Source organism: Carettochelys insculpta, chromosome 6 (genome assembly GCF_033958435.1).
Source record: "Carettochelys insculpta isolate YL-2023 chromosome 6, ASM3395843v1, whole genome shotgun sequence".
NCBI classification, from domain to species: domain Eukaryota; kingdom Metazoa; phylum Chordata; order Testudines; family Carettochelyidae; genus Carettochelys; species Carettochelys insculpta.
Genome location: NC_134142.1, coordinates 25419783 through 25446675, shown reverse-complemented (window position 1 = coordinate 25446675; position 26893 = coordinate 25419783). Strand labels below are relative to the sequence as shown.

Below are 26893 nucleotides of genomic sequence, written 5' to 3'. Positions count from 1 at the left end.
GTCACTGTCTTCATTGTAAATGTCATTAGCTCCATTTAGTCTGCCCTAATATTGATAACAAAATGTCGATATTAACAGACAGGTATAGCGTCAATCTCAAGTTTAAAATGTTGAATAAAGGCTAGTGTGGAAGTGCCGTGTCTTTCATTTGAATTTATTAGCCTCCACAAGTGTCCCTTATGTATCCCACAAAGCTACCTGCTGCACCTGGCTCCCAGCTCCCTGCTAGTAGCATGATCCGGGAAACTGACCAGGTCTGCTGCACCAGGCAGTTTCTCAGTCCTGCAGCTTGGGGAAGCCAGGAAATTGACCAGGGCTGCTGCACTGTCAGTTTCCCAGGTCCCGCAAGCTGCAGGGACCCAGGAAACTGACAGCGCTGCAGCACCTGGCTCCCAGCTCCTCACTACTGCTGGGAGCCAGAAAACTGACCAGAGCTGCTGCACTCTCAGTTTCCTGGTTCCCCCAAGCTGTGGGGACCCGTGAAACTGACAGCACTGCTGCACTTGGCTCTCGACTCATAATGCGGGACTAAGGGAACTGTGGGATAGGTTTTGCACTGCTGCAACTGTCGATGTTCGGGGATTTCAGTGTGGAAGCCATGTGTCGAATTTGTTGGGAGCCTGTGGGAAGTGAGGATACTCAAAATTGAATGTAAAAAACAGGCACAATCGATTTTTTTTTTTAATAAATTTGAATTTATCTTGTAGTGTAGACGTGGCCAAATTGTGGTAACTGCTGGAAAAGACCCTAAACTAGCAATGAAGTTTGCTATTGATGTCAGTACTAATATACCAGTGCTTGTTTTCATTGGCTATGGCTAAAGCTGTGAGTTTGACATGGAGGTTGTGGAAGTCACAAATTCTGTTGTTTTCTGTGACCTCAATGAAATGCTGCAACTGACCACAAAGCCAGCCACAGTTGCTGTGGCTGGTGCCACCACCCTGCCACTCACAGCATCAGCTACTGTTGGAGTGACCCTGGGAGCAGCCACATGAGCCACGTGACCAGGGCCACCAAGCTGTGGCTGAAGGACTACCTGTGCATCTGGCCCTACGAACTGTCTGAGTAGTGTTCCCAGGGTGGCCGGAGTGGCCATGCCCTAGGCAAACATAGATTTAGGTAAGAGCATTTGTAGTGAAAGTCATAGATGGTTTACAGTCTGTGAATATTTATTTCCTATGACTTGTCTTTGGCTTTTTCTAAAAATATGCGTGACTAAATCTTAGCCTTTGCTATGGCACTCTGCTCAAGCATATTGCTGACACAGTCCCTGATCCTGCCCTGCACTCAGGGGCTATAGACTCATAGAATATTAGAACTCACGGCAGGACCCAGCAGCATAGATCATCCCTGAAAGGTGTCTGTCTAACCGGATCTTAAATATCTCTGAGGTTGGAGATTCCACAACCTCCCTAAGCAATTTATTCCCATGCTTAACCATGATAGGATTCTACCAATATAGGACTCCAAGCAGTTTTGAAGTTAATCCCTTCCCTGAAAAGTTTACCATCTATCTAAATTGTCAACTCCAAGCTGAGCATACTGACTTTTAATGAATAGCCACCATGCTTATGGGCATATTAGAGATGGATGCTGTTAAAACAGAAAACAAGTCTTTTATTTGGAAACCAAATTTTATTGACCAATTCAGAACTGTCCCAAAGGCCCTCAGCTCTGCATCTCTTCAATCCATCAACTGTATGCTCCAGAGATAGTGCATTGTTTTCAGATGCAAGTTTTTGTCTTTATTATGCCCTCTACCGCCTCTTGTCACTCATAAAACACATAACTAGCTTTTCTGAGACTGGGATAACAGAAAACTATGTACAAGAAACCCTTACCTTACTTTCACAGATCCAGTAAAGAAACATGCATGTGCGTATGTGCATGCACGCACACAAAATCTTATTTATATCCAGACCCTCAGTTACCACAGAATATCCTCTAAGGAGAAAGTCAACTTAACACACTTAAATCTGCCTTTACCAAACAAGGACATGCCACCAGACACATAGATCACATGATAATACTGGCTACCATTGTTAATTCTAATCTTTTTCCATCCTTGTGTGGCTTTTTTTCATCCAGATGCATAATAATTTGTGTGTGCCAAGGCATGTTTCAATGTACGCCACCAATATTAAAAAAAACACTACTTTGGGAGCTCTGCTAATCAGGTGAGTTGCATATCGCTCTCTCCTGTGCTGCCACACAAGTACACAGCTTACAGGGAACTCTACTGATCACCCAAACGCATGGGCTAAGTCTACACGAGAGGCTTCTGTCTACAGACGTTACTGTCAGAAGAGATGTTCCAACAAAACTTCTGTTGACTGACTGCATCTACACATAAAAGCGGATCATCTTTTCATCTGCTCTGTCAACAAAAGGGCCCCCAGAGTGTCTACGTGGCTTTTTTGCAACTGTTTCTGTTGACAAAATGCATTTTGTGTGTAGATGCACCACGAGTTTTGTTGACAAAACCTTCTAGTGTAGACGTTGCCCATAGAGGACTGGTTTCAATACAGGAAAAGCAGGGAAAAAAACCCAAAAATGGTATATCTTACTTGTCACCTATCACCACACACTGGAACCCCTATAGAGAATTGTTAAACAATTAAAATCCACACCCCAGAATCTGAACAAAATCTTTCCCAACCCCTCTCTTTTGGTCTTCAAAATGAATGAATGAATGACAATGAGTCCCACCCATGCCCAACATTGTCATGCTCATAATCAGAAGCAAGCTTTCCTCAAGCCAGGACCCACCAACTCAGACTGGCACCAGACACTGCCAGATGAACAGATGCAAGACCTACAAATATACTCTCCACTGCTCCCACAACACACCTTTCAGGATCCCTGGGTCCTACACAAGGATATTGCAACACGTGTACCTCATACAGTGCACTATGCCCCAATAATGATTATGTGTGTGAAATCAATCACTGTGATCCCATATGAACTCATGCAGGAAAATCATAAAAGACAGAAATCCCTGTCAGTTTTCATGAAATAATCACTGTGTCTGATCTATCAGTCGTCATCTTAAGGAAAAGCTGCACCACATCTTCAAAAGATGAGCTGGGGAGCTTAAAGCCATACATTTGTTACTCTAAAAATGATGCACTGAGGCAATGTCTGCACTACCACTTAAGTCAGCCAAAGTTATATTGCCCAGATGTGTGAAAAACACATCCCTGAGCAACATAAGTTTCCCTGGCATGCTACCACTTATGTCCTGATGGGAGCTTCTCCCATCGACATAGCTACTGCCACTTACTGAGGTGGTTTTATTTTGTGGACTGGAGAGCTTGCTTCTGTCAGCACAGCTACATGAGCAAGCTAAGGTTACATCTACATTTACCTCAGCATTGACGCTCTGGAAGTCAATCTTCTGGGGTTCAATTTAGGGCATCTAATGCTAAACTGAACACGGAGGGCATCCCTGTTGACCCTGGTACTCCTTGCAGTCACAAGGAGTAAGAGAAGTCAACCGGAGAGTTTCTCTCATCAACCTACCACCAAAGCAATGGCAGAGAAAGTCAATATAAGGTACGTTGACCCCAGCTATGCTATTCTTGTAGCTGGAGTTGCATATCTTAGATTGACTTTCTCACCCAGTACAGACCTGCTTGTACACTGATGCTGCTGTATCAGTACAGGTGTCCCATTACAAATTTGCCCCTGTAGGGATGGTCTCTATTGAGATGCTAGATTTATGGCTTATAACGCTCTATAACTCACAATCACTCCATTTTTGTTCTACGACTGTACAGGTGTTAATTGGCTACTTCCCCGTGAATGGTCCTTTAGAATAGGTATTAACCACTTGGGCTCAATAATCTGTTGCATCTAATACTTAGCTGTGACAGGCTTCAGTACCTTTCTCAGACCTGAAGAAGAGCTCTGAATATCTCAAAAGCTTCTTCATCAAAAGAAATTAGTCCAATAACCTCTCCCACCTGATGAAGTGGGTCTTTGCCCACGAAAGTTTATGTTCCAAAATATCTGTTAGTCTACAAGGTGCCACAAGACTTGTTGTTCTCTCTCCCACCTTGTCATTTTATATAGCAAATTCTCCAAAGCTACACTAGGTGGCAGTTTAATACTTCTGTGTTTGCAGCTGTGCTAGGTGCATTAGCTATGCAATACGATGTCCCCTTTTCATCTCGAGACACGGTGGTTAGCAGCGGCGGTGAGGATCTATGGGCAGTGTTTAAGTCTGCAGCTTCTCTCATGGCTTCTCTGTTCAATATTGGATTTGCTGCGTTGATAGCAATAACTGCATATCACTCTATTTCCAAATTCTTGAGCCTGAGAGCTTTTTCTTCTAAGATGAAGTGCTTTTGCATGGCTTGCACATATACTATCAAAGGATGATGTGCCCTGTTGTAGCAATTGTTGCTAGGTACGTCGATCTGATGATGTAGATTCCCAGGATTTTGGATCGATGTAGAATATTTTCATGGCGTTTTTGCATGTATCCTTGAATCTTAGCTTTTATCCTCCTCTTGTTCTCAACCCACATGACAGTTCACCGAAGAGGATTTCTTTGGGAAGACGTTTGTCACCCATTCTTCTGACACGACCAAGCCATCATAGTCTTCTGCTGTTGAGGATCGCTGTGAGGCTGGGTATGTCAGATCTTCACAGGACATCTCCATTTAAAACTTTATCTTGCCAGTTGATATTCATAATTCTGCAGAGGCAGTGAAGATGGAAGCTGTTCCATTTTTTCTCCTGATTGGAGTCGGTGGTCCATGCCTTAGAACCATATAGCAGGATACCCAATACACGTCTGGTAGATTAGTATCTTTGTTTTCACTGTCAGTTTAGGATTGTTCCATGCTTGTTTCGTAAGTCTCTCAATAATAGTAGTTGCCTTCCTGATTCTGATCTACAGTTCTTTGTCCATGGATACGTTTGTGCCCGTGTCATTCTCAAATGCCTGCAAAAACTCACAGATGATGTCTATCCAGAAACACAATGCGGCTTCAGAGCTGGCAGGTCAACAATGGACATGATTTTCTCTCTGACAACTACAGGAAAAATTCAGAGACCAAGGAAAGCCATTATTCATAGCATTTGTGGATTTAACAAAGGTGTTTGACACAGTTAGTCGAAGGACTATACAGGGTATTAATCAATATTGGCTGCCCACCAACCCTACTCAAGCTCATAACATCCTTTCATGAAAACATGAAAGCAACAGTGCAATATGATGGATCTACATCAGAACAGTCTGCAATGAACAGCGGAGTCAAACAAGGGTGTGTTCTTGCCCCTACCCTCTTCAGCATATTCTTCTTCATTTTACTAACTTGCATATTTCAAAACTCACACAGCGATGTATTTCTCCACACAGGATTAGACGGCTCTCTCTGCAACCTAGCAATACTCAAGGCCAAAACTAAGGTCAAGAAAGTCCGCATCAGGGAACTCCTCTTCACACATGATGCAGCTCTTGTCACTCATAATGAAGACATGCTACAGTCACTGATGGATCCTCTGTCCAGAGCCTGAAAGTTGTTTTCCCTTGACATCAGCATGAATAAAACTGTTGTATTCACGCAAGGTATACCTCAGCAACCCAATGTCACTCTGGATAACAGCCCATTAGATATGGTTCAACAATTCTGTTATGCAATACTAGGGCCTGAGTAAATAAGTCAGATGAGATTCAGACCTAGGCCACCGGGAATAATATAAAGAACTGCTCTAAGGCAGTGTTTCCCAAACTAATTTGACCATGGAACACTTTGGGGCTTGACAGAACACACACGTGGTGGTCGCGTGGCAGAGGGGATGAAGTGTTTCTTACCGAAAAATTTCTGCATATAATGGCTCAAAAGTTGATTTAAAAGAGTTAGGATTTAGGATTCCTGGATCAAGACCTGTAAGTGTTCAATTAAAAACATTAATAAAACAGTAAAGCATGTAATTCATAGAAGAGAATTTATACGCAATCAGGGGCAGGGAGAGTTGGCTGGTGCCCCCCCTAGAAGCCCTGCACTGGTCGCTTCTGGTTCTGATGAAGATTTCTGGGGGAGTTCTCTTCACAAGATGAAAATACCGTTGATGTTTCTCAAGTATATAATTTGTTTCACAGTGCACTTGTCCAAAACTTCTTCAAGGCAGTCCACAAGGAGATTGACATATTTCTGAAACATCCTGTAGTACCCGTGGTTGTTCCCTTGGGCCAAATATTTGTTGTTAAATGCAAAACTTTTGCAGGTGAGGCTGAAATGAGTGAGTTCACAGCTGTGTTGGGATGGATATCGATCAATTTTTCTGTTAACTCAAAGAGCAGAGATCTGTGCAGGGGTGATGCTGCATGATGGATTTTTTTTTCCAGTTTGCTTTTTAAAAAGCCTGGAAAATTCCACATCTACATCAAAGAAAGTTATTAAGGTTGCAAAGTCAAGCACTCAAAAGTTAAGAAATACCAAAATCAAAACTGCCTGTACAACTTTAAAATTTGCCCCCCCTTTCTGTGTATACATTTTGAAACAGTCTTTACTTATGTGATCCCATATGTTTTCTTCCCTAGGAGACCCCTGCCTCATTCACTGTGAACAGTGCATTGTTTATTGCAGTGGTTTAAAGCTAAATTTTCTGTAGTTTTTAAGAATTTCTTCTGTGTATTCTGGCTTTTTGTGATTTGAGAACAATAACTCTAAAGCTCTAAAATAATTAGAAATGTTTTCCTACTTCTTTTTTTCCTCCCTGTTTAATCTTAAGGAAACCACTGTTTTAAAACACACTATTGGAGCTTAAATGAAAGTTAGTAATAATTACAGACATGGACATGTAAAAGAGTGTAGCCATATTAGTCTGCAGAAGTGGTTCTTATTCAGGAAAGTTCATTGCCTAATAGGTAAATTTGTTAGTTTTTAAGGTGCTACAGGACTGATTGTTTTACATGAACATGGAGTTATGGGAGAGAGTACACATTCCCTAGAACAGGAAGGGACCTCAGGAGGTCATCTAGTCCACTCCGCTGCTCTCTTGGCAGGACCAAACCCCATTCCTGAGATCTATTTGCCCCAATCCCTAAATGGCCTCCCCAAGGATTGAACTCACAACCCTGGATTTGGCAGGCCAATGTGCAAAACACCAAGCTCTCCTGCTGCTACTAAATAAAGATGCACATCTTCTAGAACTGGAAGGGACCTCAGCTAGTCCAGTCCCCTGCCCTCTTAGCAGGACCAAGCACCACCCCTGACATTTATTTGCTCCAATCCCTAAATGGTCTCCTCAAGGATTGAGTTCATGATCCTAGGTTTAGCAGGTCAATGCTCAAACCACTGAGCTATCCCTCCCCCCTAAGAGAGTATAGTAGACCCCTGACTTACCCAAAGGTTGCATTCGTGCACAACCCCGCATGACTCAAATTTTGGGTGAAGGAGGAGCCAGGAAACTGACCAGGGCAGCACTGCTGGTCAGTTTCCTGTCTCCTGTCAGTGCTGGGGAGGCACCCAGGAGCCTGGCTCTGGGCTGGCCACCCTCACAAGAAAAGGGAAACTGACCAGGGCTGCAGTGCAGGGCAGTTTCTCTGCTCCTGTCAGTCGCAGCAACCTTTCAGGCTGTACTTTGCAGCCCAAGCTGTGTGAAATGAATGCCCCAAAAGTCAGCCAAGAGCAGAATAACAAAATATGTGAATGTTTCCAGTTGCCACTTCTGAGGATTTTGGCACATATTACACACTATTGAACGATTGTCTCTCTGAAAGCCACTGCTCATAAGAGAATCTCAGATTTTAACTAAAAAGAAAAATCGTTTCGCTCTTATTCTTGCCACGAAAGGGTTGTAAACATGACCCCTAGGTGATCTCTAAGGTCACAAATCAGGAAGTAAAAGGATCGAGGAATCTAGTGGCACCTTATAGACTAATAGCTGTTTGGAGCATAAGCTTTCATAGTGTAATGGGAAAGTGTGGTATGGGCAGTCTGCAGCCATTTTGGTTTCGGCAGCCAGTGGAGACCTCACATACACAGCAGCCCCTTGAACTTTTGCAGTCTCCCCTTTGCAGCCCTGAAGCAGCCGAAACCAGCTTCAGACCGGTTCTTACCTATACTCTGCAAAAACACTGTTTTGCAGAGTCTCCTGTTAACCACCAATCAAGTAACAGCTCAGTGCAACCACTGTATAAAGATCCCTGGCTTTGCATCCAGTCAGAGTCTTTGTACCAAGGTACTCGGCTCTCCTTTCTTTCTGCAGAAATAAAGAAAACTTCCTTATCCCTGTCTAGTTGTTACTGGCTCTCAGCTAGGCGGACCGAATTTTCGGTAACAATGGGCAAAGACCTGCTTTGTTGCATGCGTGTCAGGTGATGTGCATCTGACGAAGAGGGTCTTTGCCCACGGAAGTTTATGCTCCAAAACAGCTGTTTGTAAGATGCCCCAGGACTTCTCCTTGTGTTTGCCGATACAGACTAACAGGGCCACCCCTCTGATGCCAATCAGGAAGTAAATGAAAAGAACCCACAATGCATATTTTAACAGGAAGATTAAAAAAAACCTTGATTTTAAAAATTACCGTGTTCTGGGGCCGGCTTGTAACCTTTGAACCACAAGGCTGCGGGCCAGCCGTGTGCGCGCCGGAGTGGGCAGCGCAAAGTTTCTACCCCGCACGACTACTCTGTGCGGGCAGCTCCCCGCGTGCCCGTGCGCTCTGCTGGGCCTGGGGTGAGCAGAGCAGCGACGTGGACCGCCCCGGATGCAGCCTCCGGGGCTTAGCATTGGTCCGGCGGGGGCGGGGGCCGGGGCCGGGGCCGGGGCCGGGCTCGGGCTGCCCCGCCTCCTTTCGCACGGCTTCGTGGGCTTTCTCCCCGGGAGCTGGAAACCTGCCCAGGCCGAGCGGAGGGCCCTAAGCAGCGACCCAGGCTCGGCTATGGAGGGCCTGGGGGCCCTGCTGCTCCTCCTGCTCTCTCTTTGCCTCCTGGCCTTCGGCCTGTACTGCTGCTACGTGGGAGCCATCCACGCCAAGTACGACCACATCCCCGGCCCCCCGAGAGAGAGGTACGGGGCGCCTGCCCGCCTGCCCGCCTGCCCGCCTGCCTGCTTGCTTGCCTGCGCTGCGGACGGGGCGCCAGCCGGGACAGGGGAGGCGCTGCTGCCCTCCAGGAGGGCTCTAGGGCTGGTCTTGCAGGGACAGGCGCTTGGGGGCCGCCGCGCTCCTGGCTTGACCTCGTTTCCACCTGCAGCGTTTGCAGCTCGGTTCGGTGTCTCTCAGCGCCCCTGGACAGCCCCTGCTGGCCCGGGTGAAGATCTGGCTTCCTGAGAGCTTTGACTGGAATGAGGCCAGGCTTTCCCCTGTCCCACGGGGGGAGGTAGAAGCCTCTTCACATGCCCTGTAAGTCTTCAACCTGGAGGGGTTTGGCTTGGGGTTGTATTTGTAGGTGTAGGCTGCGGTGATCAAGAGGGGTGGGAGCTGCCTGCTGTTTGCCTCCAGCTGGGAAAATTGGATGAAATCAGCTGGTTTTATGGGAATTGTGTGTATTTATCTCTTTTGCAGACAGGGACACTGAGGCATGGGGAAGTTAAGTAAGTGACCTGTCCAAGGTGTGGCAGAGCTGACAGCAGGTGCAGGTCTCTTGGCTCCCTAGGTTGGGTTTCCTGCATTAGGCCATGCTTATTCCTCTTCCTAGCAGAAACATTCTTACCATTGTCCTATATGTCACACTCTCTAACTGTGGGCCACACTTGGAAATGAAACTTCTGGCTGCTTGTTCACATCTCGGGCCTGGCATGCCCGTTTTGTTTCTGTCCGTACGTGAGCTTTAAATTGACCCCAACTGGCAACAAATCTGCCCTCAGCCACACCCTCCAGTGCCTGTGGGCATGTCAGAAAATTATGGATCACATCAAATGATGATAGTTTCCCCTGCTGCAGCATATCTTCTTTCTGTACTGTGTGCATATTCTGTTTTGGCACAAAACCAAAACAAAACCAAAAAAACCCCAAGTGCCAACAGATGTGAACAATGGCAAAGAGGCTTGTAGCACCCATTGCTGTCACAAGGAGAAACAACTCCAGTAGTCTTGTCTACTACTACTCTTGTCTTAAAGGATTTAAACCACATTTCAAAGGCAAATAGATCTTAGTTCCATTACTGCAAATGGAGAAATGGACACATAACATCTAACGTGTGTAAGTTATGTCTTATGCAGATCTTCCAAGACCTGCATGTTCTGAGAGTTGAACCAATTTGTTCTTCCAAGTCCCTTCTGGCCTTTAAATCTCTATCCCATATTTCATTCCCTCAACGGTCACTTGCATCCTGTGGACAGAGATGAGTGTTTCCACTTTAAGATTAGAGTAAGAGCTAGTTTTCTTTTCTGTAGCTTTTTCCTGGGACACTTGCCAATGATTTGGAGAATACTAAAGAAAGATGAGCTGATGCATGAGCTCTTCAGACAATGGTAAGTTGTTCATTTCTCACTAACGCTCTTCTATTTTATGGGACTACACAGCCCACCCAGTGTTCTGCAGGAGAGAGGGACAAGCTGGCATCATTAACAGTATGTAATAAATTGGGAAACTGAGGCATAAATAGATTAAGTGATTTGCCCAGGATTTCTCAGCAAGTCAGTGACAGAATCTGGAACAAAACATAGGTCTTGCTGTAAATGCTTTATGCTGGAGTGACAGTGGCAGTGTCTATTGCACTGTATTGCACTCCTTTGAGGATGTCTTTACTTCATACATGGTGGATGTGTTATTTGCATCGTAAGTCTTCTTCCTTCTTTCTCTTGTAGGTCTGAGGAGTATGGCCCCATTGTGCGTGTTAATGGTTTTCACAGAGTGTCGTTACTAATTCTGAGTCCTGAAGGAGTAAAGGTACTGTATAAATCAGCTGGCTGGAGTGATCCTGTGCATCCACTCATCCATCAGTTCTCCTTTAAAATGAATGGGTTTTATGCGGTGTTTGAAATATTAGTTTAGGAGCCAGCAGGCCACAGTTGTATTTCTTACTATACCATTTGACTTATACCATTGCTTTGATTGAAATCACTTGTGACATCTCTTTCCAGGGTGATGGATGTCCTTAGCATCTACGGCAGTCAATGAAAGCTGGAAGTGCTCAACACTTCCAAAAAGTAGTCCACTAACTATTTGTGCCTCAGTTTCCCCTTCTGAATCATAAGAATAATAGTGTTGAGAGACTTGAAAAATGTTTGTAAACCAATTTCTAATCCTTGGAGGAAAGATAGTTTGGCTCATTTGTACACTTACAGAACTTAGAAATTTTCTGCAGGCCTAGACTATTTAAAATAATTATAGGTAGCAGACAAATGTGTTCTTAACAGTTTGCAGGGCAAATTTATATGATTCTTGGAGCCTTTTTGTGTGGACTTTTGATAAAACGAAGAAATAACTGAATGCTTGAATTGTTATTTTATAGTCTAATTGGAAAATGAATTGCACTGTATATTTCCTGATTAGGGGATTTGATTTTAGGAGTTCCTGATGATGCCACAGTACCCGAAGGATCGAGTATCATACAGTCGTCTCAGTTCTTTATTTGGCGTGAGGTAGGCCATCTCCAGTCAAAAACATTGTGTATGAAAAATAAATTGGAGATTAATAAAATGGGAGGAGGGGATTAAATTTGCTTTGATTTGATTTAGAATTTGACTTTAAATTGGGATCCATGGCTAAATTCCTGTCAGAATTGGGCATGAGGAATCCATTACATTAGGCCAGTGTTTCCCAACTTTATTTGGCCACAGAACCCATTTAAACTTGAAAGAATTTTGCAGAACCTCATTCCCAGGCTTTACCCATCTCCGCCCCCAAAATAACATCAGGATTAACCCACCACAGCTCCAAACTGGTCCCTGGAATTTACTCATCCATGGCGCTGGCTGGGGAGACTGTGCTGCGTGGCCATGTGTGTCCAGCAGAAGGAAGGCTGATGTGGGGGTGTTCTGCTGGCAGGGGTGAACCAAGCCACACCCACGGAGGGGTGTGGCCGCTCGGGTAGCGGGGCAAATGAGGGGCTCTGTGTGGGTCCCCGCCCTTCCGCCTCTGAAATAATGGGACTAAATTCAGTTGGTTTAATGGATGGATTTCTCCCACCGCCCTGCTGGCCATTAAACCAATTAAATTTAGTTTTACTGTTTCAGCAGCGGCAGGGCCGGGAGCTGCAGAGGAATTTTCTTGAGGAACCCTGATTTTCACTTTGTGAAACCCAGGGTTCCGTGGAACACCATTTGGGAAACGCTGCATTAGGCACCCATTAGAATCAAGTGTCTTCCTAGTGGAATGATGGAGAATAGGCATAACAGTCCTTTATCTTTCATAGGCCTCCCCTGTGGCTTATGCACCTAGCCTCAGAGCAGTTAGGCTTCTGTGAGGTGAGCCCAAAGCAGATGAAAGCTTACACAAGATTTTGTGTGTGGGGTTTTTTTTTTGTTTTTTTTGTTTTTTTTTTTAAAATAAATCAAACATTGGATGCCCTTTAAATTATTGAGTCATTCCATTTTGCATAGGGCTTTCAGCTGCTGGTTTTAATCAGAGGGAGAAGTTATCCTGCCCTGTATGATGTGTAATGTGATATTTCAGATACCATTATGTATTATTTTGTGTGTGGTAACATCTAGAAGCTGCCAATCAAGGTTCGGTTGTGCTCAACACAGTACAAACACAGTTGTCTTTTAAAGCCATGAGTGGAATAATGTGCTTGGACCAACTCGGTGCTGCCTCGGCAATGAACATATTTATAATTGGAAACGGCAAAGTATTGCCTTATTGTAAAGCCTAGTAGACTAATGAGAGTTCAGGGAGAGGGAGAAAGACAGCTGTGCACGTGGCTTCGAAACATTTAAAATTTCATAGCAAATCCCACACCAGAAACTTTTTGTTTCCCTTCATCTTTGTCTTTTTGTTAGATTTTTAGGGAATGGCTTAGTAACTGACTTGAACCATGATCACTGGCACAAGCAACGGAGGATTTTGGATCCAGCTTTCAGCCGAACGTAAGACAAATCTATATGAGGTTTCTGCCCTATTGTCTATTATTATTGTTTTTAAAATGTTGGGTAGTCCCCTCTTACTTCTAAATTTAAAATAAGTAAGAACTGTGGTCATTCAATGGACAGTTCTTATTTTGTCAAAAATCTAATGCATTGTTTTTATGGCACATATAACTTGACCAGATTGTACATGCAGTAAATGGGGACAAACTTGATCCTCCCACTTATATCCATACAAACCCAATGGTTACCATTGCGGAAGGAGTTTTTACAGAGCTCACTGTGCAGATACCTATTGATTGCACCATCTGCCATTTCTGCCTGTGTACTCCTCAAGTATCTAAAAAGCAAACTCACATACCACTTGTCTCATTAGCTTCCAGGCTGTGGGGGAAACATATTAGTTGGTAGGGATTTTGTTTAGTTTTGCACGTGTAAGCGTGCACACATGTACTTAAAAGGAAAGCTAAGTATAGGCATTGTGTTTCATTTCATGTCTGATTCAAAGCCTACTGGAGTTCATGAGAGTCCTTCCATTCACCTCAGTGGGCTCTAAACCAGGCTGTTTGCTTTGAAAGTGATTTGTTTTGGTGATATCTCTGGCAGGATTGAATTCCACAGTGGGAGGGCAAACAGAATGTAGCCAATTTTGTCATGCTTAAGCAAGAGATGACATCAACTGTTTTCTCTAATTTGGAAAAAATGCAAGTAGATTGTTTGGGATTTAAAGTATCACTTGAAAAACATTATTCTCTATATTTTTCTTCTGTAAGATAAATGAAACTAACTTTTGTCAGAACAAAAATTCCCCATTGCTGTTTTTAACTGTCCAGCTACCTGATGGAGTTGATGGAAATCTTTAATGGAAAAGCAGAGGAGCTGATGAGAGAGCTTGAGGAAAAAGTAGATGGAAAAATGGAACTGGATATGATGAGCATGATGAATAGAGTGACCCTGGATATTATTGCAAAGGTACAGACTGACTTTCTTTTTCTACTGTAAAGCTGCGTCTACACTAGCCACTTCCTTTCGGAAGGGGCATGGTGACGAGCGAGGTTGGAAGATGCTAATGAGGGGCTTCCATGAATATGCAGCACCTCATTAGCATAATGGCATCTGCGCACGATTCAAAAGCACTGCTTTCAAATCAAGTGCCGCCCATGTAGATGGGGGGCCTTTAGAAAGGACCCCATCGAGACAGGCGGCGCGAGATTCGAAAGCGGCACTTCCAAATCACTGTGGCTACTAGTATGCTAATGCGGCACTGCATATTCATGGCAGCACCCCATTATCATCTTCTGACCTCACTCATTACCATGCCCCTTCTGAAAGGAAGTGGTTAGTGTAGACACAGCTTAAGTGTCAGAGAAGAGTGGAAATGCAGATACCTAATACACAAGAACAAAACTAGGTGGCTGTAGCTTTGAAAAAGAGAACTTTCCCTGAATGCCGGTGAAATTCAGGGTGAGAATCTATTATTCCTACATAGAGTAGTATCATATTCCAGAATTGGAAGCCCTTACGTGCCTCTTGGATGTGTTTGGGTGTCTTTTTTTCTTTCGCCCAAGCTGTTACACTCAGGCCTTGTGGATAGTTCATTTGGAGGTGTGATTTGCAGCTCATGTAGACATACCAGCACTAGCAATGTGAGTGCGTACCAGGGATCCCAGATGGGCTTGTACAGCCTGTGCTGCCATTTTTGGTGTACTTACTAGGTTGTGTCCGTCCAAGCTGCAAGTTACATCTGCAGTGTAGACATACAGTAGACCCTGACTCAGGTGTAGGTTGCGTTCATGAGCAACCCTGCATAAGTCAAATTTTGTGTAAGTGGGGATGGGGGAGGGGCTTTCAGGCGAAGATGGCGGCAGCTCTGTGCCTGCTTATGGTGCTCACCCACATGCAGAGCCAGGTGCAGCAGGGTCAGCTAGTTTCCCAGCTCCCCTCTTATTGTGGAAGCTGGGAAACTGACCAGCGCTGCTGTGCCTGGTTCTGGGCTCCCTGGCACTCATGGGAGTTGGGAGCCAGGCACAGCCGGGAGCCAGGTGCAACAGCGTCAGTCACTTTTCCCTATTCCTACAAGTGGAGGGGAACCAGGAGCGCAAGGTCCTGGATGCTGCCTGGTTCCCAGCTCCCTGCCACTCGCGGGAGCCGGGAAATTGACTGGCACAGCAGCGCTTGTGTTTTTTTTTTGTTTGTTTGTTTGTTTGACTCGTATTATTCCAAGAATCGCACAAGTCAAAATCGTGTAAGTCAGGGGTCTACTGTATGTTGAGAGAGTTCTCCAGGAATGTTTCTTCTTCACCCCCTCCCTAGATCTCAAAGGAGCAAGTTGGGTTTAATTCACATGTGTACATGCTGTTCTGTTGCCACTGAGCACCAACAGAAAGGTACCACGACTGCATCTCTTCTGCTGCAACAGCACAAGGGTGGTATAAGGGAGCAGTAAAGGTCTAATCAAGTTGGGGAAGTACTGTGACATGGGGTGAGGGGAGGTTGTTGAACTACTCTCCCTGTGGCTGCTTCAGGGCTTTAGTTACCACCCTTTACTCAGGGCTGTGCCTACAGACAGAATGTAACCCTACAGTACCAACATGATACAGGTTCAGGGCATGAGTCTATTCATGTGGTTTTTAATTACAGATGCAGTAAGATGAAGGATTTATCAGCAAATAGCTGCCTCTTGCTCTCAATATTCTCAGGTGGCCTTTGGCATGGAATTAAACTCGCTGCACAATGACCAGATGCCTTTACCACGTGCCGTGTCCATGGCCCTGAAGGGAATGAACGAGAGTCGTGTCCCCTTCGTGAAGGTCCGTAGGCGTTCTCTTCATAGTGAAGCTGTAGTCACTGCTGCATGTTGACTGGAGAGCACGGTGGTCTGGGGGCCATCTGCAATAGAAAAAAGCTCAGCAGATTGAGCTGGTTCCTGTGTGGGGTGTGGTTTTTTGTTTTTTTCTTCTCTGTCTTCTCTCTTTGAAAGAAAATTTCAGTAACACTTTAAGAAACTCACTCACTGAACAAAATATTTCATTATTTGTGTTTTTCTCCTGATCTTTCTCTGAATAGAAGCATAGATATGTCTGGATTAAAAAAGGACTGTGGTCTTCACTAGAGCTGGTTAGAAAGTGGATTTTTGTTCTTTGGGAAAAAAAATTTGGCAAAAATTCATATATCAAAACTTTTTCCTCTGAATACCAAAATATTTTCATTTGAAAATGTTTCCACGGTGTCATTTAAGTTGTAGTTCAGATGATTATGCTTTCAGTCTTCTTTATGGGTCAGACTCCCTGGTTAGACTACATCTCCCATGATGCACCGTGGTGTCTCCTCTTTGAAAAGGTACATTTTGATGCTTCTTGTGGAGGCCTTGTTGATGGTGTATGAGGCAGCTGAATTGAATTACAGCTGCTTTGAAGTAACACAGTAGCATATCCCGATTAGCATAATTGGGTTTTGAAGCATTTGAACATTCAGCAACAACAAAAAATCAATTTTTTTCCCATGGCGAGCAAATATTTTTAGCAAAAATATTCATCCAAAATTTAATCAAGCCCAGTTTTGTTTAATTGAAAAAGCACTTTGACAGGCTGTAGTTACTATACCTTATTGGCTTATGTTGCAAAGCTAGTAAAATGATAAAGTAAATTTTATGTTCAGTACATGCCAGGAAAACAAAAATTAATAAAGGAGATCCAGGAAAGTGTAAGATTGCTGCGCTCTACAGGAAAGGAATGCATTGAGCGGAGGCGAAAGGCCATCCAGAATGGGGAGGAAGTCCCACGAGATATTCTTACTCAGATCCTGAAAGGAGATGGTAGGAAACTCAACATTTTCTGATTTTTATTGTCCTAATGAGTTATTTTGCACTGTTAAACACTGGATCCAAACACACCCAAAATTTGGGGATTCACTTCTGCATTTGAACTTTGAGGCTCGGTCTTCTCTCTGACATTTTGAGGAATGTTTCTTTCACGCTGATGATCCAAACATTTGTTTACAAGTGGGACTTTGTTCTGGAGATTTGCTCCTTTCTGAGTTTAACATAATCACCTGTGTTCATTGGAGATCAGAACTTGGGTTTAGGTCACCACTGATCTCCCCTCCCTTCTAGCCTCTGCTTTTCATATCCCCAAAATGTTTTTGGGGCTAAGTGAACTTTTATAACTACTTTGTTTCCTATACCAGAAGCTCAGGAGGAGACTAGAGATGATGAAAGTCTTCTGGATAACTTTGTCACTTTCTTCATTGCTGGTTAGTAGTTAGTTTATTACTCTGATACATAACTCAGAATGCTCCTGAAAAGAGTATGCATTCCCAGGGGATCTACAATGAGAGTTACTAATGGCTCAGTCACTGAGGTGTAGATCAGGAGTAACTCCATTACCAGTTATAGTGGTATAAAACCAGTCTGGGTGAGATCTGGAGTGAGAAATAGGAAAATGATATTTAACCTTCCCACCCATCAGATACACATAAGTGGAGAATATCAGGACCAGTGGCTCCCAAGCTCTGCAGTGTAAGCAAGAGGTAAATCCAGTCCGTAGTATACACGTGGTGGCGCTAATCCAGTCTAACTGCAGTTATGGAGATATTTCAGTCCCGAATGTCCACTGTCATGAACTTTGTGTGGCTACATACCTCTGTGCAAATGTAGTGCAAAAAATGCTGCCAAATCAGAAATGTAGCATTTTAGACTCATTTTGCCCAGGTGTAAATGACTACATGTCAAAGAATCTCACACTTTTGTGTGAGGAGTTGTTGTTTTGTTTTATAAGTAACGCATAAGTAACCCTAATTGAATGAGTAGAGACACATTGTTTCTCTCACTTGCTTCTTTTAAAAAAAAGTTTTTTCCCCTTTGTGCTTTTCGTATACAGTAATTTTTTTCATTTTATAGTCTGTGTCAGTTTCCTATTTACTGAAAAAAGGCAGTAAGCAGAATTCAAAGGCAAGACTTAGACAATATGCAACTATATATCAGTTTTGTTGAAATAGCCCAGAATCCAAGCTGACTGTGTCCTTTTAAATCCAAAACAAAACTCTGGATTCTAAATAAATGTGTTGAAAATTGTCATGCCTAAAATTTGTTTAAATAGTCCTTGATAGTAAAGAATCACTGTGTAAGCACAAAAGATTAATGGAATAGCATCAACTACACCTTTCTGTTCCTTGTTAACAAGGTTAAAAGGGGGAAACAAATAATGTGCCTTTTTGGAATCTTATTCTTGTTGCGACAAAGATGTAGAAATGTCGTCAATGTAGAAATGCCCACTAACTGGGAGCAGCTGGTAAGCACTGGGAAGAATCAATTTGGATGCATCAGATTGCTTTGAGAACAACTGGAGAACCTTTTTGTAAGTTTGTTTATAGAATCATTGGATCACATGCAAATTTTTGGATAGGTTTGGGGAAAGGTAAATTTCATAACATTCATTTTAAAAAATTCCCCTTCCCCTTTCTTTTTTATAATTCAGTTTCATCCAGTACCAGCTGTTAGATTTTAAATTGAATTTTGATGAGTGTTCTGCTTAAAACCTGTTGGTAGGTTCTGTACCACATGAACAAAAGCTATCCCAGAATACTCCTGGATGATTTGAGTACCTTTTCCAAAGCTGAGGTGGGGAGAATCCTGAACATGGTGAGGAGAGGCAGGTGACTGAGAACTCAGATTAAAGTCTTAATATATTTTACTCCTGCTTTTCATGCTCTGGAGCCTCTGGCAGCAAATGTAAGCAAGCATCACCTCATCACTGAGGCTTGTCAGTGTTGAGCACCACTGTCCCCTAGCTGCTGCTGTTACCAGCTTGCAGCGTTCACTCTCTGCTGGGAAAGGAGAAAGTGAGAAATACTCAAGGTCACAGCTATCATCCCTCTGTTGGTACATGGGGGAGGTGAAGACAGCTGACCCCAGCAAGGTCAGATACAAAGCTCTGCAATCTGAGTTTGTGCTGTGGGATTCGTGTGGATGCCGCCTAACATATAGGCCATGTCTACACTAGCAAGTTCTTTCAGAAAGTCAGGCCCTTTTTCGAAGGAACACGCAGAGCCTCCACACACACAATGTGCTCTTTTGATCTGAAATCAAAAGAACGCAGCTCTTCTTCTGGAAGTCATCTTCTGCTCCCAGATCAGGAAAAGCGCCTCCTGTCGAAAGCTTCTTTTGAAAAAAAGAGTGTGTAGATGCTCCTCAGGCCCTTTTCTTGAAAGAGCAGTCCTCTTGGTGCCAGATTTTTCAATCCCTGGCCCGTTCTTTCAAAAGAAGGGGGCTGTGTGGATACTCTCTATTGTAAGAGCAGCTTGATCTTTCTATCTGTGTTTTTGTGTGTGGATGTGCTCGTTCGAAAGTAGGTTTTTTTTTTTGTTGTTTTTTTTTTGGAAGAGTTCTTCTGGAAGAACTTCTTTCGAAAGATTGCTGTAGTGTAGACATAGCCCTAGAGAAAACATACAGCATTAAAAACAGAGGACTTCTATTATATTTTTCCCTGGGGATTTCCCACCTATGCTGTTCTTCCACAGTTGTTTCCACCAAAGGAAGTGCAACAGTGGGAAAACATCTGGGAGTAGGGAGTAAGCACAGACGAAGAGAAAGTGTGTGTGTATGTGCATTCTATGCATATTCATACAACAGAGAAGGTAAGTACTCCTGATTGACAGGAATCCTTCTAGCCTTAAAAATATATGATAAATCCTGGTATTTTATTCTACACCCTAATTCTTCAATACAGGCTGAACCCCTCTAATCCAGCAACAACCATAATCTGGCATGATTTTAGTTAGCCACATGACCATTTATCCTTGGTGGGGCTAAGTTTCCCATGGTCCCATAAAGTTTGTTTACAGCCACCAGTTCTGGCTCTCAGTGTTCTGTGCTGTTACTTAGCTGTAATTTACCCCAAATGTCTTCTAGGCGCCTAGTAAGCCGTGGAAGTGTTGGTAACGTGTTAGTGCAGTGTTTCTTAAACTATGGTCTGTTCAACACTGGTGTTCCATGAACAACTCACAGGTGTGCCGTGAGCTTCTGACACTTTTGGTATATATTTTCTGTTGTTAAAACTGGATACAATGTTACTACTTCGTTGTTATGATACCTGATTAAATCATTTTGGTTTTGCTGCATATGCTGCTGTTTGGGGTTTGTTTTTTATTTTGTTTTGTTTTTTGTGTGACAATTTTTTATGAAAATTTTCACAAGTGTTCTGCATAAAAAATATTGTTGTTTAGTGTTCAGTGGTCTCAAAAAGTTTAAGAAACACTGTTCTAGACAATATTGACCTCCCGTAGTCCAGAAAATTCTCTCGCCCGGCACCAGTCAGGTCCCAAGGGTGCCAGATAAGAGAGGTTCAACCTGTATTTAAATATAGAGCCTCCAGTGCCCAAGGTTAGAAACACCATACATATTTAAATACTTGATGCATTATCAGCTATTTAATAAGATTCTTGTTGTGTTAGTATTTATCATTCTTTTAATGCTTACTACTTCACTTGTGTCACAGCTCACATGTAAATTTAGTTTCATATGTGTCCTACTTGTTCATCAGAACATGCCAGTGCACAGATCACTGTGCTAGAGGACAATATGCAGGATCAGTACCTTAAATTGTCAGTTACCACAGTATAATTATGGATATATTATTCATATGTTATGAAGACTGCCTGGAGTCTTTGCCTTAAACCATTGTAGTGTGCTGTTAAACGGTTGCTTCTTTCCACCCCACAAGCGGCTGCATTTTAGTACGAGGTTGCAGTATCTCTCTATGTAGATTTTCTGAAACACTTTAAAACCCGTCAGGAGAAAACATTGGCTGTGTCTACACTAGCCCAAACTTTGAAATGGCCATGCAGATTTTGAAGTTTACTACTTAAGCACTGAAATATATATTCAGCACCTCATTAGAATGCCGGCAGCCGTGGCACTTCGAAATTGACGCAGCTCGCCACCACACGACTTATCCAGACGGGGCTCGTTTTTGAAAGGAGCCTGGCAACTTCGAAATCCCCTTATTCCTAACAGCAGATAGGAATAAGGGGACTTCGAAGTAGGCAGGGTCCTTTCGAAAAGGAGCCCCATCAGGACGAGACGCGCGGCAGTGAGCCACATCAATTTCGAAGTGCCGCAGCCGCCCGCATGCTAATGTAGCGCTGAATATGCATTTCAGCTCTTCATTAGTAAAACTTCGAAATGGCCATTTGCGTGGCCATTTCGAAGTTTAGGGCTAGTGTAGACGTAGCCATGCTGTGCAGACATCTGCAGTAAAAACCCCGACCACTTTCCCAGTGTAAGTTTGCTGGGTATAAACCATAGTGCACACATTTCTTCTATTACCAAATACAAAAACTGCCTTTAATTAATGTTAAGGCTCTGACTCAGGCTCAGAAAATTGAATATTAGCACTGCAAGTGACATGCTGTTTTCAACACATCAAGGAAAGGAAGAAATCAAGGACACCCAGTCATGAGTCAGGGATAGAATTTCAGCCTTAGTCGCACATTTCCTGGCTTTTGCTGGATAGTCACATCCCAAATTAAAGTTATTTAAATGTTTTTTTCAGGTGTGTTTGAGGCAGAAGGGATCATTTAGTTGTAGTGAAATGTATTGTTGTCTACACAGAGTACCCAGGAGGAGCTAGAGGGAGCTGGCTCTGAGGGATTGGAATGCCTTCTGAGAAAAAGTGTTCTCCTGAGAATTTTTTTTTAACTTAGAAGGCACGAACCTGCTTTCAGAACCAAATGCATGCATAGCAACGGTAGCCTTTAACATGGGCAGTAGAAAGAAGGTTCGTCTTCGCACACAGTGCTACAGTGATGCAGTTGTAGTGCTTTAGTGAAGATAATCCTGTGGTGACAGGAGATCTTTCCTTGGCATAGTTAATCCACTTCCCTAAGAAACAATAGCTTAGTAATGTTTCAGTCCTGGTGTTTTTAATATGTTGACTTTACTCTCAGGTTGAGAAAGCTGTATCCCGCATTTTTGTCTCAAGCAGAATTCTATTGCTGAGTTGCCATCAGCACCACTAGAAAATGGAGTAAGATGGAAACTGCAATTAGTGTTTAACAATAAATTGGGAAATAATAATGTTTTTTGTATAACAAAACCACCTCAGTGTTTGGCCATCTTTACTTCTGTTGACATAGATATGTACTGTAATCATTAATGACTTCCTTAGGAACATCAAGCTGAAGGTAACCATTAATCACATCTGAGGCCTGGCACTTCTCAAGAAGCCATCTTGCAGTGTTAATTATCTCACTACTTACTTGTCTAATCTCTACCTCTTCCTTCCTGGAGAAAGTTGTTGATGGGAGGAAGACCAGCTTGCTTCTTCCAATTATATGGTTCTTTATGGGCATCCACGTTGCATGTGACAAGCAGATAGCATGCCTTGTGCTGGCTGAGAACCATCTCGGAGAAACAGAGATGTGATGTCTATACTGGCATTATTATGCTCTTGTGCTATTGATTGTGATGTATTCTCAACTCCCTTGGCAAGTGTGACTCACTTTGCTTTGTTTTGGGTACCTCTGAAATAGAACTGTTGTCAGCTTATTATAAGCAATTGCCCTTTTTTTCTTGAGGGTTCTCACCTCCTCTGAGTTTAGCCATGACTGGGCAGAGTACAAGAACTTGGAGGAGGTGAGCCTGAAGCCCACTAGAGCTGCTGGTGGTCAGTGTCACTCCTGATCAGGCCCTCTTCACACACCTCTGCTGAGTGAGTGATGTGTTGAAACAAGAGATGATGGTGTTAGTTACAGAGATGTACCCATGTTAATCTGTATCCTCACAAAACAAAAAAGCAGTGTCACTTGGTGGTGTTTGCACACATCAGTCTGTGCAGTCGCAGAAGCACTGAATTCCAAACTGTGATTATGACTGTCAGGGGGAGTACCTATAGAATTCTTCTTCTTTTGGTGTTGGCTGGGGGGAATCTAGTCGGTCAGCTGGATGTTCGTTGGTGTGTTGAAAATATTCCCTAAAATGGAGATGGTGAAAGAAGGCTTCAAGGTGACCATAAAGTTGTAACAATGTTGTGGGAGAGGTGGTACAGAAAGAAAGTCCCCAGGATAAGTCAGGTGCTTCTGCCAGGTTAAGTCTATAGTTGGAAAGGTTACAAAGGGAGACACATGAACTGGCATTTATTCTCAAATTCGACACTTTGGGACTTGTTCCTAATGGAGGTAGCAATTACCTTGTGCAGGCAAGTCACTTAATAGACACTTGGAGTAAGTAATTTTCTTTCACTCCTCCCCACTCTTTGCAGACATGCAACTGTTTTGTCAGTTTTCTTTTTTTGTTGTTGTTTTTTAATCTCTATTATGTATTCGTTGTGCTAGTTCATTTTCAGCACTATTTCCAGTTTGGAAGATGTGGGTCTGCCCCATGAAAGCTCATAACCTAATACATTATTTTGTTAGGTTACGTCTACACAGCACTCCACCCAGCACCACTGCCAGCAGAGCTATGCAAAACGAGCTTCTCGAGATTGCAAATGGCATGCCATTTGCATACTCATGAAGCTCATTACCATAGCCCCATGAGAGTTTGGTGTCAGCAGAAGGGGGTGCCAACACTGCAGAGGCCATGTGGGCTGGCATAAGGGACTGGTGACGGGGGGCGGGGAGGTTAGCCAGCAGAGGCATGTCCACAGGACCTCTGCAGTGCCACCATCCCCTTCTGCCAACGCTGAACTCTCGTGGGGCTATGATAATAACCTTTGTGAGTATGCAAATGACACACCATTTGCATTCCTAGGAAGCTCATTTTGCATAGCTTTGCCGGCAACAGTGCTGGGCGGAGTGCCATGCAAACCCAGTCTTAGTTTGTAAAGTGCTACATGACTGCTTTTTTGTTTTGTGATGGTATTAGTAGTGACTTCACACACACAGTTGGGAGCTGTTACTTTATAGGAGTTGTAGGAAGAACCATACTTAATCAATAAAGAAAGTTGTGTGTTTATTTAGTTTTTTAGCTGACTTCTCTACTGTGGTACATCTTCATGGGGATACTTGTCCTTCCTGTGGTGGAACGTGACAGAATGCATCATAATAATGCCATTTCAATTCCCATAGGACCAAGTCATGGTACATTAGCCAAGCCACTCTCTTTAAACTGGGACAACCTCATTCTGTGTCAACAATTGATAGGAAAAACATCCTGATGTTAAAAGGATGCTTACAATTTCTTGACTTAATATAGACTGCACACTGGGAAGGTGTTTTTTTCCCAATGGTAAATGAAAACTCAGGCTTTTGTCCATAGTGCCACTTCTGTACATCATTTTGTACCATCAGGTTTAAAGATAATAGGCCATTATCTGTCCTCAGATACACCAAACTTAAATCTGAGTAACTTTAATGGATTTAATCCAGAGTCATGCAGGTGTAACAAAGCAGAATTTGGCCATTTCTTTTCTTATTACTTTTACACTATTCCTGGGATAAAATAACATTTATATTGGTACTGAAATTATCTCTTTTTGTGACTTTTATTTAATTCATATCTGGGCTTCTGTATATCTGTTTTTAAACTGCAATCCTTTATTGTAATGATGATGGAAATATAAGCCTTTATTATAATGGTGGTTTAGTAATAGATTAACCTTAATTCTATAACATGTATTGTATAATAAGCAAGATTTTAAAATAAATTTTAGAAATATTTGGATATATTTGAAAAAACTTTACATCTTCACTTCTATTATGAGCATTTTGCATAAAGGCATGCAGGGGAGTTTGGCTATACACCAATATTTTCATGTATGTATTGTAAATTATATCTGCAAGATTAATAACAGAGCAGCAACTATGCAAAGCAGAAGTTCCAACCATGGGGTCCAGTAGTCTGTGGTATGTGTTGGGGGGAAAAATGTTATTGGCTCTAACTCTAACCCAGGTAATGTGTGCCCTATTACCATGGTGGTGGACATACAAATCTGTACAGTAATAATAGTAAAACCCAGGAGATCAGCTGCTGTTAGATGACCATCAGAACAACAAGATGGATTTTTTTTTATTCGACCCGTGCATTTTTATATCAGGTTCGGCTGTTTCTATTTTAAACATGTCTATATTCCGTATTCCCAAAGGTACCTTATACAGCATTGCACTGAGCTGGGTGTGTCCATGCTCACACAACACAAAGCTAGTGCCTTTTGCTTGCTTTATATCACAATATAAATGGAATATATTTAAATCTCTGGCACACTTCAAATTCATAGAAAAGCTGAGTGGTTTTGCTTTGCCCCACCACACAGCAAGAAAGATGAGATTGCTTGCCCTGTATACTAGATTTTAAATTCCTTGGCAGGGACCATATCTCTGTAAACTGTAGGTGCCTGGTAATTAGTTTATGATGATGCTGGACCATTGAAAAGACAAGCATGAAAGAATGCAAGAAACAGTTTTATATAGTGATCTTTTGTTTTTAGTCCCAGTAAAATTCATTTACTTCTCATGTTACACAAATGCGTGAGCATTTCATTGTCTTGTTACACAATCATTTTTTCTCAAAGTAATGTCTGCATTATGGGCTACGTCTACACTAGTGAGTTTTTACCCAACAGAGCGTCTACACACAAAATTAGCTGATTCAATATTAAATCGGAAGAATGCAGCACTTTTACTGGCAGCCCTCTTCCTCTCCCAGATGAGGAAAAGTGTATTTTTCCAAAAGACTCCTTCGGGGGAAAAAAAAAGTGTGTAGACACCCCAGGGGCCCTTTTTTGAAAGAGCAGTTCTCATGGCACTGGATTTTTAGATCCCTGGCCCGTTCTTTTGAATGAGTGGAGGCTGCGTGGACGCTCTCTGTCGAAACAGCAGATCAATTCTTTCTATCTGCTTTTTTGTGTGTGGACGCACTCTTTCAAAAGAAGTTTTTTCAGAAAAGATCTTCCAGAAGAACTTCTTTTGAAGGATTGCTGTAGTGTAGATGTAATGTCTAAATATGTCCTAGCACAACTTAACACTAAACTCCCTAAATGTGGTCATAAGAAATATGACATCACACAGGCCGTGCTGATTCTGGTTCCAATCCCACAAGCAGTTACTGCTGAGAGCACCTGTTATCCTCCCAACCACCATGAACTATATGCAAAGGGCACCTAATGCTTACACTTAGGCTGCATCTACACTACGAGATAAAATCAAATTTAAAGGAGTTAGCTTGACATTAAAACGTCACTGTCTTCATTGTAAATGTCATTAGCTCCATTTAGTCTGCCCTAATATTGATAACAAAATGTCGATATTAACAGACAGGTATAGCGTCAATCTCAAGTTTAAAATGTTGAATAAAGGCTAGTGTGGAAGTGCCGTGTCTTTCATTTGAATTTATTAGCCTCCACAAGTGTCCCTTATGTATCCCACAAAGCTACCTGCTGCACCTGGCTCCCAGCTCCCTGCTAGTAGCATGATCCGGGAAACTGACCAGGTCTGCTGCACCAGGCAGTTTCTCAGTCCTGCAGCTTGGGGAAGCCAGGAAATTGACCAGGGCTGCTGCACTGTCAGTTTCCCAGGTCCCGCAAGCTGCAGGGACCCAGGAAACTGACAGCGCTGCAGCACCTGGCTCCCAGCTCCTCACTACTGCTGGGAGCCAGAAAACTGACCAGAGCTGCTGCACTCTCAGTTTCCTGGTTCCCCCAAGCTGTGGGGACCCGTGAAACTGACAGCACTGCTGCACTTGGCTCTCGACTCATAATGCGGGACTAAGGGAACTGTGGGATAGGTTTTGCACTGCTGCAACTGTCGATGTTCGGGGATTTCAGTGTGGAAGCCATGTGTCGAATTTGTTGGGAGCCTGTGGGAAGTGAGGATACTCAAAATTGAATGTAAAAAACAGGCACAATCGATTTTTTTTTTTAATAAATTTGAATTTATCTTGTAGTGTAGACGTGGCCAAATTGTGGTAACTGCTGGAA

At 43.0% G+C, this 26893-nt stretch overlaps 1 protein-coding gene and 1 long non-coding RNA gene across 2 annotated transcripts in view; one reads left to right on the top strand and one right to left on the bottom strand.

Annotated features, from left to right (window-relative positions):
* The window catches only part of LOC142014260 (uncharacterized), a 34312-nt gene extending 25632 nt beyond the window's left edge, over nucleotides 1–8680 (bottom strand). The window contains exon 1 of the long non-coding RNA XR_012645901.1: nucleotides 8542–8680. This is a non-coding gene — a long non-coding RNA (uncharacterized LOC142014260). The remainder of the gene's footprint in view (nucleotides 1–8541) is intronic.
* On the top strand, nucleotides 8572–20834 carry LOC142014259 (cholesterol 24-hydroxylase-like). Its single transcript, XM_074996540.1, has 9 exons — nucleotides 8572–9023; nucleotides 10350–10427; nucleotides 10764–10845; nucleotides 11467–11540; nucleotides 12900–12986; nucleotides 13817–13955; nucleotides 15683–15793; nucleotides 16641–16797; nucleotides 17169–20834. The coding sequence occupies exons 1-9, from the start codon at nucleotides 8722–8724 to the stop codon at nucleotides 17237–17239; spliced, it is 1101 nt and encodes a 366-aa protein (XP_074852641.1). The 5' UTR covers nucleotides 8572–8721; the 3' UTR covers nucleotides 17240–20834.
* Nucleotides 20835–26893: the final 6059 nt, after the last annotated feature.